This window comes from Paramormyrops kingsleyae, chromosome 4 (genome assembly GCF_048594095.1).
Source record: "Paramormyrops kingsleyae isolate MSU_618 chromosome 4, PKINGS_0.4, whole genome shotgun sequence".
NCBI lineage: Eukaryota > Metazoa > Chordata > Actinopteri > Osteoglossiformes > Mormyridae > Paramormyrops > Paramormyrops kingsleyae.
The window spans coordinates 25,657,247-25,672,337 of NC_132800.1; the positions used below are offsets into that span (position 1 = coordinate 25,657,247).

Consider the following 15,091-nt stretch of genomic DNA (forward strand, 5'->3'; position numbering starts at 1 on the left):
AGTGTGGGACCAAAATAAAAATTCCTTTGAAAGGATTCTAATTTTGTCTCAGCTTCACATTTCAATCTAATTGTTTGAAACCAGTTAAAGAAGGGGGACTTTACTGTATCAAGAGCTGGACAACATTCTTCATTTATGTATGATGTTGTGTCTTCAGGTTCTTGTTGTACATTTAATTTTAGAACTTTAGATTTGATATTTGAAATACTCATCTCTACAGATTGTGTATAATATTTGCTTCCTAGTACAATGCAGACATCATGCACAATAGAACAAATTTCTTGCATAGAGGATGACTTTATCAGGATGCTGAATATGAACATCCCCACAGTGTATCTCTTATCTTTACCACTGTACTGCTTCTTACAAATTTCACTTTTGGAGGATCTTACTATACAGAATTTTAAATCTTCCTGTGATGCACAACCACTGACAATTCTCCAACAGCGTTATAAATAGTGCTTCCTCCGAAGATCCTTGATGAGCACCCAGTCTCCTGGCTCCAAGGTCAAAGTCACCGCTGGGGGGTCAGTCGCAGTGTGCTTCACCTGTTGATGTAGGCACCAAAGTGTACCCTGTAAACTGGACAGATAAGTTAACAAATCACCATCTATAGTTTCTAACATCACTTTCCCTCCTGGATACGGCATCGGCATGGGTCTCCCTGTGAGCACCTCGAATGGGGCCACCCCAGTGGCTTGGTGTGTCCTGGCCCCCATGGCAGTGAGCACGAGTGGGAGACCTGTCACCCAGCCCAACCCTGTCTCAGTACAAAGCTTGGCAACTTTCCCTTTTATGGTCTGATTTGGCCTTTCAACGATTCTCCCACTAACAGAGCGCTCTTTTTAGGTCGGAGAACGCCTTCTCTCCTTCCTCAGTCCAGTCCAGTCGGTCAGAGGGACGCAGTCCCTTCCCTCCATGCATTTAATCTTGGAGGGGCTGGGCCCTTTCTGCAAAATCCTGAATGCATGGATGGCAGTAGCCAATCATTCCCATCCATTTCATCAGCTGTTGTTTGCTTTGAGGTTCAGGTGCCTCTCTAATGGCCTCAATTCTTTTGGTTCCCAGCTGTCTGCCCTGGGAATTAAGGACATGTCCGAGGTATTCTACCTCCTCTCCTACTAACTGCAGTTTTGTCTTTGAGGCTCTGTGGCCATTTTTTGCGCGATAATTTAGTAATGTGCATGTATCTTGTTCACATGTTTCCCTGCTGTCTGAGCACAGCAACAAATCATCCACATATTGCACCAACACACTTTTTCCCGGTGGAGAAAACCCTTCCTGATTTTTCCTAACTCTTGAGCGTACACACTCTGCGATTCTGTAGACCCTTGTGGCATTACAGTCCAGGTGTACCTTTTCCCTCGAAACGTGTGTGAAAACCAGTACTGTGAGTCTGGATGGACAGGGATGGAGGAAAATGCATTAGCTAAGTCTATGACAGAGAACCATTTTGCCTGAGGTGGGATGGAGGATAGTATAGTCACTGGATTTGGCACTATAGGCACTCTAGGATGCACTGCATCATTCACCCCCCTTAGCTCCTGCACACACCTCCATGATCCATCCGCCTTTTTCACTGGCAGAATTGGGAGTTCACCGGGGAGTACGGGATTTCCACTAACGCTCCTCTTTTGACGAGTTCGGCATGCACTGTGGCTATCCCTTTCCCTGCATCCTGTGAGAGCGGATATTGTGCTTTTTGCGGTCTGTAGTCAGACTTTGGTTGTTTTCTCAGCGGTTCTGCGGTTTTGATTCTTCCAAAGTCATTTTTCCCTTGTGCCCATAATGTAGGTGGTAAGTCGGCCAGCCACAGTGGATCCACTTCTGTTTCCTTTTCTTTTGTCACGTCACAGTTCCAGCACATTTCTCTTCTCACTTCAACTGTATGATTCATGGCATATTTTTGAACAGTGCCATCACAGGTAATATATCTTGGGTATTTTGAGATATGATGTGGCCGCGGTCCATCTAGCATAGCAGAATAGAAATTCGTTCGACATTCGTATTCAGATTCAGTGTGAATTTTTAAATCACGTTACACGGGTAACAAAGTTTATACTTGACAGATATGGCTGCTCCTTTTATGTGATGCACCGTGAGATACCAGCACCAGGAATAAATCACTCTCTAATGTTTGGAATTCTAATGTCAGAGTGTCCACTAGGTGGTCATACAAGCACATTATTCCTGGTTAGGCTAGGGTTAGAAAAAGTATGGCATTTCCAGGCATCAAAATGTGTTTTTATGATAGGTCTGGGACCACCTGAAACCACACTTTAGCTTGCTTTAGTAGCTTATTTCCTACTTTGCAACAGCCTGTTGTTTCACCCGAAGGCCCCAAATAAGGGTTAGGGTTAGAAAACTGAGGCTAGGGTTACGATTGAAAAAAGTATGGCATTTTCAGGCATCAAAATGTGTTTTTATGACAATTCTGCTCCCCCATAGAATAGGAAACCACAGTTTAGTATGCATTAGTAACATATTTCGTACTTTCCAACAGCCTGTTGTTTCACCATAAGGCCCCAAATCAGGGTTAGGGTTAGCAAACTGAGGCTAGGGTTAGGGTTAGAAAAAGTATGGCATTGTCAGGCATCAGAATGTGTTTTAATGCGAGTTCTGCTCCACCGTAGGATAGGAAACCACACTTTAACATGCTTTAGTAGCATATTTCCTACTTTGCAACAGCCTGTTCTATCACCCTAAGGGCCCAGATTAGGGTTAAGGTTATTGTCATGACCTGTTCCTACTGCCCTTTCATGTGCCACGCCCACTCATTAACCTCGTGTCCAATCCCGCTTGTAACCAGCTGTTTCCTGTTTTGCCTGTTCGATCCTGTGTATTTCAGTCTGCATCCAAGTCAGTTTACCCAGGTCTGTCATTGAGGTTTGTACGTCTGATTGTGTAGTGCTGCCTATTCCATATCCCTGCTCCTTTTCCCAGTAAATCCCGTATTCCTCACTCTTACGTGTCCTTCTCCTGCTTCCCTGCTCCTTTTCCCCAGTAAATCCCGTATTCCTAGGGTGACCAGATAATCCATGTCAGGGAGGACACTGTGAGCTAGGACAGGAATTGTAAATTACCATTTCAATTAAACGGACCTGGATTTCACTTGAGCACTCAGCTCTTGCTGTGTGCTGATTGGTCAGTCTCCTATAATCATGCATGTGTCACTAATGCTAATGTGAAACAGCTGGATGAGTCTTTCAGTCAAGGAAACAAACCAGTCAAAGCACAAGAAGAGCTAAACTATTTAGCCGAGCACAGGAGCCTTTCAATTAGAAAGTAGTTTGTAAAACCCGAAGTAGCTCAAAGTGTCCTCCCTGACATGGATTGTCTGGTCACCCTACGTATTCCTCACTCTTACGTGTCCTTCTCCTGCTTCCCCGCTCCGTGCACAGCAATCGGTTATGACAGTTATGACCTATTACAACAATTTACATTCAAATCCTGATGTGCACTTTCAAAATGCATTGGGTCAGGGTAGTTATTGGATTCTGTACAAATAGTATTTCCGTCCTGACAATGAAACAATTTTGACTATATTGTTCTGAAATCTTCGTTCAGTTCCTGACTTTACATATATAACTTTGTAACCATGCTCAAATAAAGGTCCTGGTGGGAATTCCTGGTAGGGTGGTAATGGTGGTTCCTGGTATTGGTGTTTCCTGGTAGGGAGGTAGCGGAGGTTCCTGGTAGGAAGGTAGCGGAGGTTCCTGGTAGGGAGGTACTGGGATTGGGTGCATCTTCTTTAGGGTGGAGATCCATTGAGGTCCTTGTGGGAGTTCCTGTTAGAGAAGTAGTGGTGGTTCATGGTAGGGAGGTACTGGTGGTTCTTTGTAGAGAGGTAGCAGTGGTTCCTGTTAAGGAGGTAGCAGCGGTTCATGAATGAATGAATGAATGAATGCCTTTTATTGTCGCTATACACATGTACAATGAGATTAAAAGCAGCTCCTCCATTGCAAACATGTATGTAGAACAACAAACAATAAATAAATAGTGCAAAAAGTTCTGCGGCACTATGTACATATGGAAGGAATAAATAAATAACTGTGTAGGTCATTGCACATTATCTAAATATTACACAGTATTGATGATCATGTGCAGTGAGCAGTGGGTGTTGGACACAGACCGATGATATTGTACAGTATACAGATATTGCACAGTTATTATCAGTACCATTTAGATATTGGATATTGCACATTTGTTGGATAGAAGGAAGTCCAGGGGTTAGGGGGTTAGACTGTGTAGTCAGTGCATGTGTGAGTTCAGAGTGGTTATGGCTTTTGGGAAAAAACTGTTCTTGAGTCTGTTTGTCTTTGCTGTGATGCACCTGTAGTGTCTCCCTGAGGGCAGCAGGCCAAACAGATCAGAGCCAGGCTGGGAGCTGTCCTTGGTGATGTTTTTTGCTCTGCTGAGGCAGCGGGAGGTGTAAATATCCATCAGGGAGGGGAGAGGGCAGCCAATGATCTTCTGTGCTGCCTTTACTACTCTCTGAAGCCTCTCCCTGTCTGCCATGGTGCAGCTGCTGTACCACACTGTGATACAGTACTGTGATACCACACTGTGATACAGTACTGTGATACAGTACTGTGATACCATACTGTGATACAGCATGTCAGCAGGCTCTCGATGGACGAGCGGTAGAAGGTCAGTAGCAGGTTGGAGTCCAGGTTGTGCTTCCTGAGGACCCTCAGGAAGTGTAACCGCTGCTGAGCCTTCTTGGTAACTGCTGTGATGTTGTCTGTCCAGGAGACGTCAGTGGAGATAAGGATGCTGAGAAAACGGAAGGTGTGGACCCTCTCCACACACTCGCCGTGGATGTAGAGGGGGCTAAATCGGTGCTGTGCCTCCTGAAGTCGACTATGATCTCCTCGGTTTTCTTGGTGTTCAGAGCCAGATTGTTCTTTGAACACCAGGCTGCCAACTTCAGGACCTCCTCTCTGTAAGCTGCCTCGTCTCCCATTGAAATGAGTCCGATCACTGTGGTGTCGTCAACAAACTTCTTCACAGACTGGAAGCAGCGCAACATTACAGTAACTAACAATAAATAAACCACTAACTTACATGTACTATTAGAGCATTTATTTAAACTTTATTTTACCAGGTAAATTAACTGAAAACCAGTTCTCACTGCTTTACGTGATATTCGGGAGAAAAAGCACATTACGCAACGTGACTTCCTGGGATATAAACGTCATACAAACGACACGTTCTTCAGCCAGTAAGGGCAAAGTTGTGTCGCCACGGAGGCTGTTCCAGTTTGTTCAGCTGGCTGAGAGGTGCTGTACAATCTGTCTTAAGTCGTCTTGCTCTTGTGAGGTTTTTGTACCATGTGACATGGTGACGCGTGACGACGTTTTGCAGCGCCGGACAAAAAAATCTAACCATGATGCATTGCGTCAAGACCAGAATGCATTGCTTTAAGCCAGCGCTGTAAGAGGCTACACAAAGTCGAACGCACCCATAGTTACACTCTGGAAGTGGCATCAAGGAAAGTGTTATTAGCCCAATAAATCATGAAAAACAAGGTTTAAAATTTTCTACATGAAGTGCAGGGAGACTATCAGTTAATGGTTATGATTTAGTGTTGTTTTCTGCTATATAGTATAGGCTGAAAGCTGCGGTTATCATTAAAAACAAAATGCGGTCATCGTAAGACAAACTTTAATTTGTGTACGTCAATGAATATTAACAGGAATGTTAAATCTGCATTTGCATAATTTCAAACTTCATACTGGACTTTTATTTTTAATTGATTGCTCTTTTTTCTCCCACAGTGTTCCTGCAAAATATACGGATGATTTATGGCTCATAATATTTTATTTATTTTTATTATGAAAGAACGCAAATGACTATTAATTACAAACTGGCATAAAAAAGAAGCGTCCCGTTAAAATGGAGTCGTCATGGTATTTTACAAATATCGCACATAGATCGGCTTTCTTATAATTTAATTCTGAACCTCTTATATTTAGTAATCTATGTTTTGTCGCCACCTAGTGGCCTCCCTGAAAAGTACACAGTGTTTCTGGATCGCTTCTTCTGTGAATTGACGTGTCCAGTGAATGTGAAGAAATATGGCAGCAGCTTGATATACAGACATTATAACTGACTACAGCAGGGGTGCCCACACTTTTTCAGGTTGCGAGCTATTTATAAATGACCAGATCAAAATTATCTACTTACTATAAAAATGCAAAACATACATGTATAAAAATATTGAGTATTCTTTATTATTATTATTATTATTATTATTATTATTATTATTATTATTATTATTAACAATAATAATAATAATAATAATAATAAAAATAAAATAATAATAATAATAACAATAATAATAATAATTTCCCTTTGGGATAAATGAAGTATTTTTGAACTGAACTGGGATTTTAGTTCCTTCACGTTTCTCTTTCTCAGCTCGTTTTCGGAGGGAAGTTAATGTCATAGTTTTTATGAACAGTCCGAAAATGCCGCTCCACATTTTCCTTCTTCGGAATACCAACGGCAGACTGACAGATGAGGCAAACGTACTTCGAATATGACATGGTGGAAGAAAAAACAGTCCCCCCCCGCATTCCGTATGGAACATAAGAACATAAGAAATTTACAAACGAGAGGGGGCCATTCGGCCCATCAAGCTCGTTTGGGGAGAACTTAACTAATAGCTCAGAGTTGTTAAAATCTTATCTAGCTCTGATTTAAATGAACCCAGGGTTTTAGCTTCCACTACACTAGCAGGAAGACTATTCCATACTCTAACTACACACTGTGTAAAGAAGTGCTTCCTCAAATTTGTTTTAAAATGTTCTCCCGCTAATTTCCACTTATGGCCACGAGTTCTAGTATTTACACTAATATTGAAATAGTCATTTGGCTGAACAGCATCCAGACCCGTTAGACCTGAATCATATTCCCCCTTAGTCTCCTTTGCTCAAAGTGGTAGGTTTTTGGCTTCTTACTTGGTCCAGCTCCCCCATTCATTTTTATACCCTTTCTTAAGTTTAGTAGAAATAAATCAGAGGCTAACTAGGTGACGCGGCCGCTTGCTGGAGTTTCGCAGCAGCTGGCGCGGTTGAACGCGTCACCCATCCTCTATTTTTTATGCCATACAATCTACCCAGACTACCTTTGCGATTGACCAGTGAGGGGGGTAAGGGTGCCTGCCCGACGGGGGCGTAACCAGACCTTTCACAGTGGGTGGGCACCTGCCCCTTCTGCCCGAGGGGGGCGTAACCAGACCTTTCACAGTAGGGTGGGGGTGGCGAGAGTGGGCGGGCACCGGCCCCTTCTGCCCGACAGGGGTGTAACGAGGCCTTTCACAGTGGGGTGGGGGTGGCGAGAGTGGGTGGGCACCTGCCCCTTCTGTCTGTCGGGGGCGCAACCAGACCTTTCACAGTAGGGTGGGGGTGGCGAGAGTGGGTGGGCACCTGCCCCTTCTGCCCGACAGGGGTGTAACGAGGCCTTTCACAGTGGGGTGGGGGTGGCGAGAGTGGGCGGGCACCTGCCCCTTCTGCCCGACGGGGGCGTAACCAGACCTTTCACAGTGGGGTGGGGGTGGCGAGAGTGGGCGGGAACCTGCCCCTTCTGTCCGACGGGGGCGTAACCAGACCTTTCACAGTGAGGTGGGTTATTATTTGATAAAAACAAATTTCATTATTTAATCAAATAAATTAATAATTTTATTTACTTTAATCCACTGAACCAGGGCAGTAACTGGATATTATTATATTTTCCAATGACTATTGTTTCTGTTATGTCTCCACTTAAAAGGTTATTATTTACACTGATTTACTCTAATTGTGTCAGTAGTAAAGTGAATTAATTTAATTTAATCCACCAGACTGTGGTTTCATTATGTTACTCAGTTATGCTTTGGGTGACGCTGAAGCAGGACATTAATAGGACAGAACAGAAAGCCTTTATTGTCACTGTACAGGGAGGAGATACAGTAAATAGACATAAATATATAAAATGTACATATACAGGGGAGGGGGAAAGCCCCCCCCCCCCCATCAGGATTACATTTAGTCACATTTTAGTCAGAGAGAAAAGCTATAAAATTATATTTTTGTTGTTTATTCAGCTCGCTGAACACAGACATTTATTTTTGTCAAACATACATTTCAGAGTAAAAAGGATTATAAAGGTTAAAAAGCAGAGATTTTACCTTTTTGCCAGGAGAACCAGCAACACGTCACAGTGACACTGAGCAGTTTGGATAAACCCCAAACCCTGGATAGAGGAGCTCAGTGAATGAGGAGGTGAATCTGTACAGGGGGGTCAGTCCATCAGAGGAGACTCTGTAGAAGGACAGAGCACCAGCCCCCCAGTCCAGATACACTCCTACTCTGCGGGAGCCTGAGGGCTCTATGGGTATGTGAGTCTCTTTATTATTGTGACAGACGCAGTAACTGTCAGGATAACAGCACAGAATCCATGACTTGTTATTGAATCCAAGCCCACAGTCCCTCCCTCCTTTCCTCCCGATCCCTTTATAAGTCACTCCTATCCAGACTCCATGTCCATCCCACTCAGCCTCCCAGTAACAGCGGCCAGTCAGACTCTCTCTGCACAGAACTTGGGGGCACCAGTCGTCAAATCTCTCTGGATGATCAGGATATGGCTGCTCTGCCCCCCGTGTCACCTTCCTGTTCCCCTCTGACAGAGACAGGCTTCTGTTTGCTGTGTTGGGGTCCAGCGTCAGCTGGCAGGAGTCTGTAGGCAGGAGGGAGAATTATTAATACCATCAGGCAGCCTGTACTTTATGTTTCTGTACAATATAAAAACAGCACAGCTTCCCCGAACGAAGCGGGAACTGAAGTTTATGAAATAGCTCAGGAAATGTTGGACGGCGCGCGACGCCGGCGGGAAGAGCCGCCAAAATGCGGCGCGAGCTAAACTAACAGCTTAATTACGGGTAAATAAAATTACAAAGCAGCGACATTCATCAGATATATTCATCACAAGCATATTTACCACAAAACGGCACCAGATATTAATAGATATAAAGTCAGTGTCTTTCCTTCTAACCGCTAAATCCGGCGCGTGCGGCGCCTTGCTGCTCTCCGTCTTTCTACAGGGAGTTTACCTTTGAAAATGGCCATCGATAACAGAATATTTAAGTAATATTATTACATATTTAAAGTCATATTCAATAAAGGTTTGGACCTGGATTCTGATACAAACTTCCGAAGACGATTCCGGTCTGAATGCATTTCACATGCATCGGCTTATTTCCGTGAAGCGGGTCATACTGTATCTGCTGATCAGGGAGAAACACTGCGGTGTCAAGCGGGGCGGAATAGGTGCCGCGCAAAGTCGGCAAACTAATGATAATACCGTTTACAAACCATCAATAAAAGCGGATTAAACTACACAGATCGTCCATCATGAAAAACAGAAAGGTTATATCATTAATTCAGAAAAACAGGATGATTGTTACATTAATTCGGAAAAGCAAAATTGACTGTTTTTCCGATTAATGCAATACGCTTCCATATTGAACCGCTTACCGCGCGTGTGACTCTAGATGCGGCGCCGCTGCCCCGAGGCGTGAGCCCCGCATCTCGCGCAGGCACGTGGCCGCGCTAATCTGTTCACATGGACGCCGAGATGAAATTCGACATTTTCCACCGCACATCCAGTGCGTGCCGGGCGCAAATTTCTTTTAGCACCGTGGTTTGGGAAATCTTATTAATCATAAGAAAAGCCCTACATGATTGGCTGCCTCATTAATATTTATGAGAGGGGCACTACCTGATTGGCCAGTGAACATCGACACGTGCTGCCTGTTTTTTATGCCTAAGGCGGGGCTGCCCAAATCCAGTCCTGGGGGGCCGGCGCCCAGTGTAACTTAGTTCTTCCCCTGTCCCACCATAAATGATTCAGCTCAAAAGCTGTGTGGTAATTAGCACAAGCAGTTGAATCCGGGGTGTTAAATGAGGGGAAACCCAAAAATGTGCAGGGCTCTGGCCCTCCAGGCCTGGATTTGGCCACCCCTGGTCTAAGGCATTCACTGCCCAATCAGGAATATACTCTCATGAATATTAAGGTGTGTTCCAGAACCACCATGTAAAAATGCAAATTCACATTTTGCACCTGAGGAGAGAGTCCAGGATCACTGCCTATAGGTGCCGTCTTAGGACAATACTAAGGAATCTCACACAGAAAACCAGTGTTGCCAACTTAGCGACTTTGTCGCTAGATTTAGCGACTTTTCAGACCCCCTTGACGACTTTTTTTCAAAAAAGCGCCTAGCGACAAATCTAGCGACTTTTGGACAAACCTTAGTGTGGTATCTTCTCAATAAGGACACCCAGGCATTCCTGTAGAATTTGTCTTCTTTACTACACACCACATGTCTTCCAACAACACAACGTTTTTCTACCGCCACCTGCCTAACCAACCACAGGCTAATTAACAACCCTCTATTGCCCCCTACAGGACATCTATAACCACATACTTCATCTACTACATTCCTCCCCCCTTAGGTTCTGTTGCACTCACCGAAACAAGAAAAATAAATAAAGCCATAAACAATAATAATAATAATAATAAAATAAAATACAAGAACACCCAGTTTAACATTTGTCACCTGATAGTACCATGACATATGTCTCACACATTTCCTTTTTTTTTTTTTTTTTTTTTTTTTTTAGAATTAGTATACAAAATCCTGTAGATAACTTGGTTTAGACACCGTGCGTTGCGAACGTCTCACAGGTGACACATACTCCCGCAACTCCTTGGTAGCCTCCTCGTCCGCCTCTGATGGTCTCACGCCTTCTTGTGTTTCACCCTCCGAAACACCTCCCTGCCTGCCTGCAACCTTCTCAGGCATTACCCAAGCCTCAGAGGGATCCATACATGCCCTCGGTGGCACCGTGGTCCCAGGACCTACTGAGTCCTCCTCCACTGATCTCACCAGAATCTGATCTACATGTCTACGTACGACATTACCATCCCCTAACATGACCTTGTACGAGACCGGTCCTGTGACCTTTACAATAAAACCAGGGATCCACTTAGCCCCGTAACTAAAGTTCCTCGTGATCACTGTGTCTCCCACCTGGAAACTTCGCCCCTGCACCTGTTTGTCATGAAGTTTCTTCTGGGTGTCCTGCTTCCGTTCTACCCTTGCCCTCAGATCTGGGTGCACCTGGTCTAAGGTTGATCGTAACCTTCTACCCAGCAGCATTTCCGCTGGAGACAACCCCGTGGTCGATTGTGGGGTAATGCGGTAGTTAAACAGCACTCTTGACACCTTAGTTGAGAGCCTCCCTTCACCCACCTTCTTCATCATTGACTTAAAAGTCTGGACTGCTCGCTCGGCGCAGCCGTTGGAAGAAGCATGGTATGGAGCCGAGGTAATGTGCCTAATACTGTTTTTTTGCGTGAACTCCTTGAACTCCGCACTGACAAAACATGAGCCATTGTCTGAAACCAACATCTCAGGTAACCCTTGGCTGCAAAAGCTCTGCCTCAAGCAATCAATAGTGGTAGCTGACGTGGCAGACTTTACTGGATAAACATCCATCCATTTAGAATAGGCATCGATCAGGATCAAAAACATGTGTCCCATAAATGGTCCCGCATAGTCCATGTGCAGTCTCTGCCAAGGTTTACTCGGCCACTCCCAGGGGTGGAGTGGAGCTGGTGCTGGTACATTCCGATGTTCTTGGCATGTAGGGCATCCTTTCCCTAGCGCCTCAATGTCAGAGTCTAACTTTGGCCACCAAAAGTAGCTCCGCGCTAAGGCTTTCATCCGAGAAATGCCTGTGTGCCCGTAATGCAGTTGCTGTAGCAATGCCTTGTGCCCCGGCTGAGGAACAATTACACGCGATCCCCACAATACACACCCATCCTGCACACTTAACTCAGTATTTCTCACCGTGTAAGGCTGAAACGCTGGGTCCACGTGTTGTGGCCAACCATGTTGGACAAACTGTCTAACCCGAGACAACACAGGGTCTTTACCAGTCCAACTTCTTACTTCGCCTGCCGACACCAAAGATATGTCCTCCATCATCAGTACTCGATCCTCTTGCTCTGCCTCCGTTGGCTGCTGAGGCAATGGGAGTCTACTCATGGCATCTGCGTTGTCATGGAATTTACCTGGTTTGTACCGGATCTCATATTCATAGGCTCGGAGTGTTAACGCCCATCGCTGAATCCGTGGAGATGCCATGTGAGGCACTGCCTTCAGCGCACTGAAGAGAGACAAGAGAGGTTTGTGATCGGTGCAAATAACAAACCGTCTTCCATACAAATATTTATGGAAGCGTTGTATCCCAAACATCACAGCCAAACCCTCTTTGTCCAGTTGTGAGTAGTTGCTCTCAGCAGTTGTCAGAGTACGAGACATGAAACTTATAGGTCTCTCTTGCCCGTCCGGCATGCGATGTGACAACACCGCACCAACACCGTATGGTGAAGCATCACAGGACAAGATTAAATCCTTCTGGCTGTCGTAATGCACCAATACTTTGGAGGAATGCAAGAGTTGTTTAGACTCCTCAAAAGCCATTGCTTGCTCGCGTTCCCATTTCCACCGAGCATCTTTTCGTAACAGTTTGTGCAAGGGGGCCAATAATGATGATAGGCATGGCAGGAACCTGTTATAATAGTTCAGTAATCCCAGGTATGCCCTCAGCTCTGTAACATTAGTGGGTGCCGGTGCCTTCTGTATTGCCTCCACCTTGTGTGGCAGTGGATGAAGCCCTGAGGCATCCACTCTATGTCCTAAAAACTCCACTTCAGGCTCCATAAACGCACACTTGCTGCGCTTCAGCCGAAGACCCCCTTCCTGTAGTCGTGTCAAGACCTCCTTCAGAGTTGCCAGGTGCTCCTGATCGCTCCGTCCTGTCACCAGGATGTCATCCAGGTAAACCGCCACGTTTGTCATCCCTGCCACCAGACTCTCCATCAAACGCTGAAAAATGGCAGGACTAGAAGAAACACCGAAAGGAAGACGATTTACTTTGAACAACCCTTTCAATGTGTTTAACGTGACATACTGCTTGGACGCTTCATCCAAGGTCACTTGCTGATATGCGTGACTTAAGTCCAGTTTGCTAAACTTTTGTCCCCCTGCTAGTTTTTCAAATAAGTCTTCCAGCTTTGGAATTGGATATTGCTCCAACTTGGAGACTAAATTTACAGTGAGTTTGTAATCCCCACAGATACGTACGGAATGGTCCGGCTTCAGAATGGGCACAATAGGTGTTGCCCAATCAGAAAACTTAATAGGTTCAATTATGCCCTGCTTCGTGAGTCTTTCCAACTCCACCTCCACTTTCTTTCTCATTGCAAATGGAACTGGTCTCGGTTTATAAAACTTTGGGGCAACTCCTTCACTTACATATATTTTAGCTGGTGGGCCCGTCCAAGTTCCCAATTCCTCTTTGAAAACCCCTTCATGTTGTTTCAAAACATCCTGCAACGTCAGGTCTGACTGCACCTTGTTAATGGCAATAACATTGTGTAGCTCCAACTCCTTGAGCCACCCTCTGCCTAACAGGTTTGGCCCTGTACCTGCTACCACTACTACTGGTAGCTGCTTGACTTTGTCTTGGTATGTAACTGTGACGTCCGCAGCCCCCACTGTTGCTAGTTGTTCTCCTGTGTATGTTTTCAAAGTCCATGGACAGTCGTGCAGCTCTTGAGCGCTCCCTGCTACCCGTAGCTTTGTATATGCTGTCTTTGTCAAAATTGTCACACTGCAGCCGGTATCCACCTCAAAATCCACCATGCTGCCATTTATATTTAGTTGTGTGGTAATGGGGTCCACTCGTGGCATTTTTGCCACCTTTAGCTTATACATTGCAAACACTTCTTCATCACTAGAGTGCTTCTCCGGAACTTCATTTATATGATGTGCCGAAAGCTTTTTATCTTTTCGATACTGCTTCTGCTTCCCTCCCTCTTGAAGCTGTAACTGTGCTCCCGGAGGAGCAGACCTGCACATTTTTTTTATATGTCCCTTTTTCCCGCAACTATGGCACGACACCGATATGAAACGACAATCCCGTGCCATGTGGTCACCGCCACATCTGTAACACGTGCCCCCTTCCGTTTTGCTGCGCCCATAGTGTCTTGAACTCACGTTATGCACTGCAAGTTGCGATACGGTCTTCGGCATTGGGCTGTCCAGCATTGTCGTTTGTCCCTGCAGGTCACGCACATCCTTATTAGCCGTTTCAATAGCTTGTGCGATTTTCAATGCTTTTTCGAACGTCAGCTCTGGCTCCGCCAGTAACCTCCGCTGCATACGATCATTCGATATACCGCACACCAGCCTATCACGTAGCATTTCTTTCAATCTTTCCCCGTAATTACAATGCTGCGCGAGCTCCCGTAGCGCTGCTACATACTGCATTACACTCTCACTGTCCTCTCTTGTCCTCGAATTAAACTTAAATCGCTGGACTATTTCGCTGGGTGTAGGGTTGTAGTGTGCTTGCAGCAGCTCCGTCAACTCGCCATAAGTTTTGTCACCCGGCTTTTCTGGGCTCAGCAAGTTTCTCATTAGGCTATACGTCCGGCTGCCCACAGAGCTCAACAATATTGCGCGTTTCCTTCCCACTTCTGCAATCCCATTTGCCTCGAAAAAGTGATCTAACACTTCACAATACTCCTCCCAAGTCTGTTCCTGACTATCAAACGGAGTGAGCGTCCCTACCATCGATGCCGCCATGACGCAGTTCGTGCTGGCTTCTTTGTCTGGGAAAGAGTAGCCGGAAAATCTGCGCCGTCAGGCGTACTTTTAAGCAACCTCTTATGTGCTCGCCAGTTTCCTCGTCGCCAATGTGGTATCTTCTCAATAAGGACACCCAGGCATTCCTGTAGAATTTGTCTTCTTTACTACACACCACATGTCTTCCAACAACACAACGTTTTTCTACCGCCACCTGCCTAACCAACCACAGGCTAATTAACAACCCTCTATTGCCCCCTACAGGACATCTATAACCACATACTTCATCTACTACACTTAGCAACTTTCCAAATGTCGCCAGTACTGTCCTGTAAGCGCGAGGTCTTGCTTTCTCGGTATAGTTACTCATCTCCCTGTGTCTGCTCTGAT

The 15,091-nt window shown here is 45.3% G+C and overlaps 2 protein-coding genes across 11 annotated transcripts in view; one reads left to right on the forward strand and one right to left on the reverse strand.

Moving 5' to 3' along the window:
- Nucleotides 1-15,091, forward strand: part of LOC111846294 (protein NLRC3-like) — a 303,153-nt gene that overhangs the window by 84,798 nt on the left and 203,264 nt on the right. The window lies entirely within an intron of this gene.
- LOC140577651 (protein NLRC3-like) overlaps nucleotides 1-15,091 on the reverse strand; it is a 159,364-nt gene that overhangs the window by 56,651 nt on the left and 87,622 nt on the right. For 7 of the 10 annotated variants that reach the window (XM_072710932.1, XM_072710934.1, XM_072710929.1 and 4 more), the window contains one exon: nucleotides 7,906-8,721. In XM_072710932.1, coding sequence (XP_072567033.1) covers nucleotides 8,201-8,721 — 521 coding nt within the window. In that variant the 3' untranslated portion in view covers nucleotides 7,906-8,200. Of the gene's footprint in view, nucleotides 1-7,905; nucleotides 8,722-9,214; nucleotides 9,599-15,091 lie in introns of those variants that run through there. The other 3 variants (XR_011989996.1, XM_072710933.1, XM_072710935.1) reach the window with 3 other exon arrangements.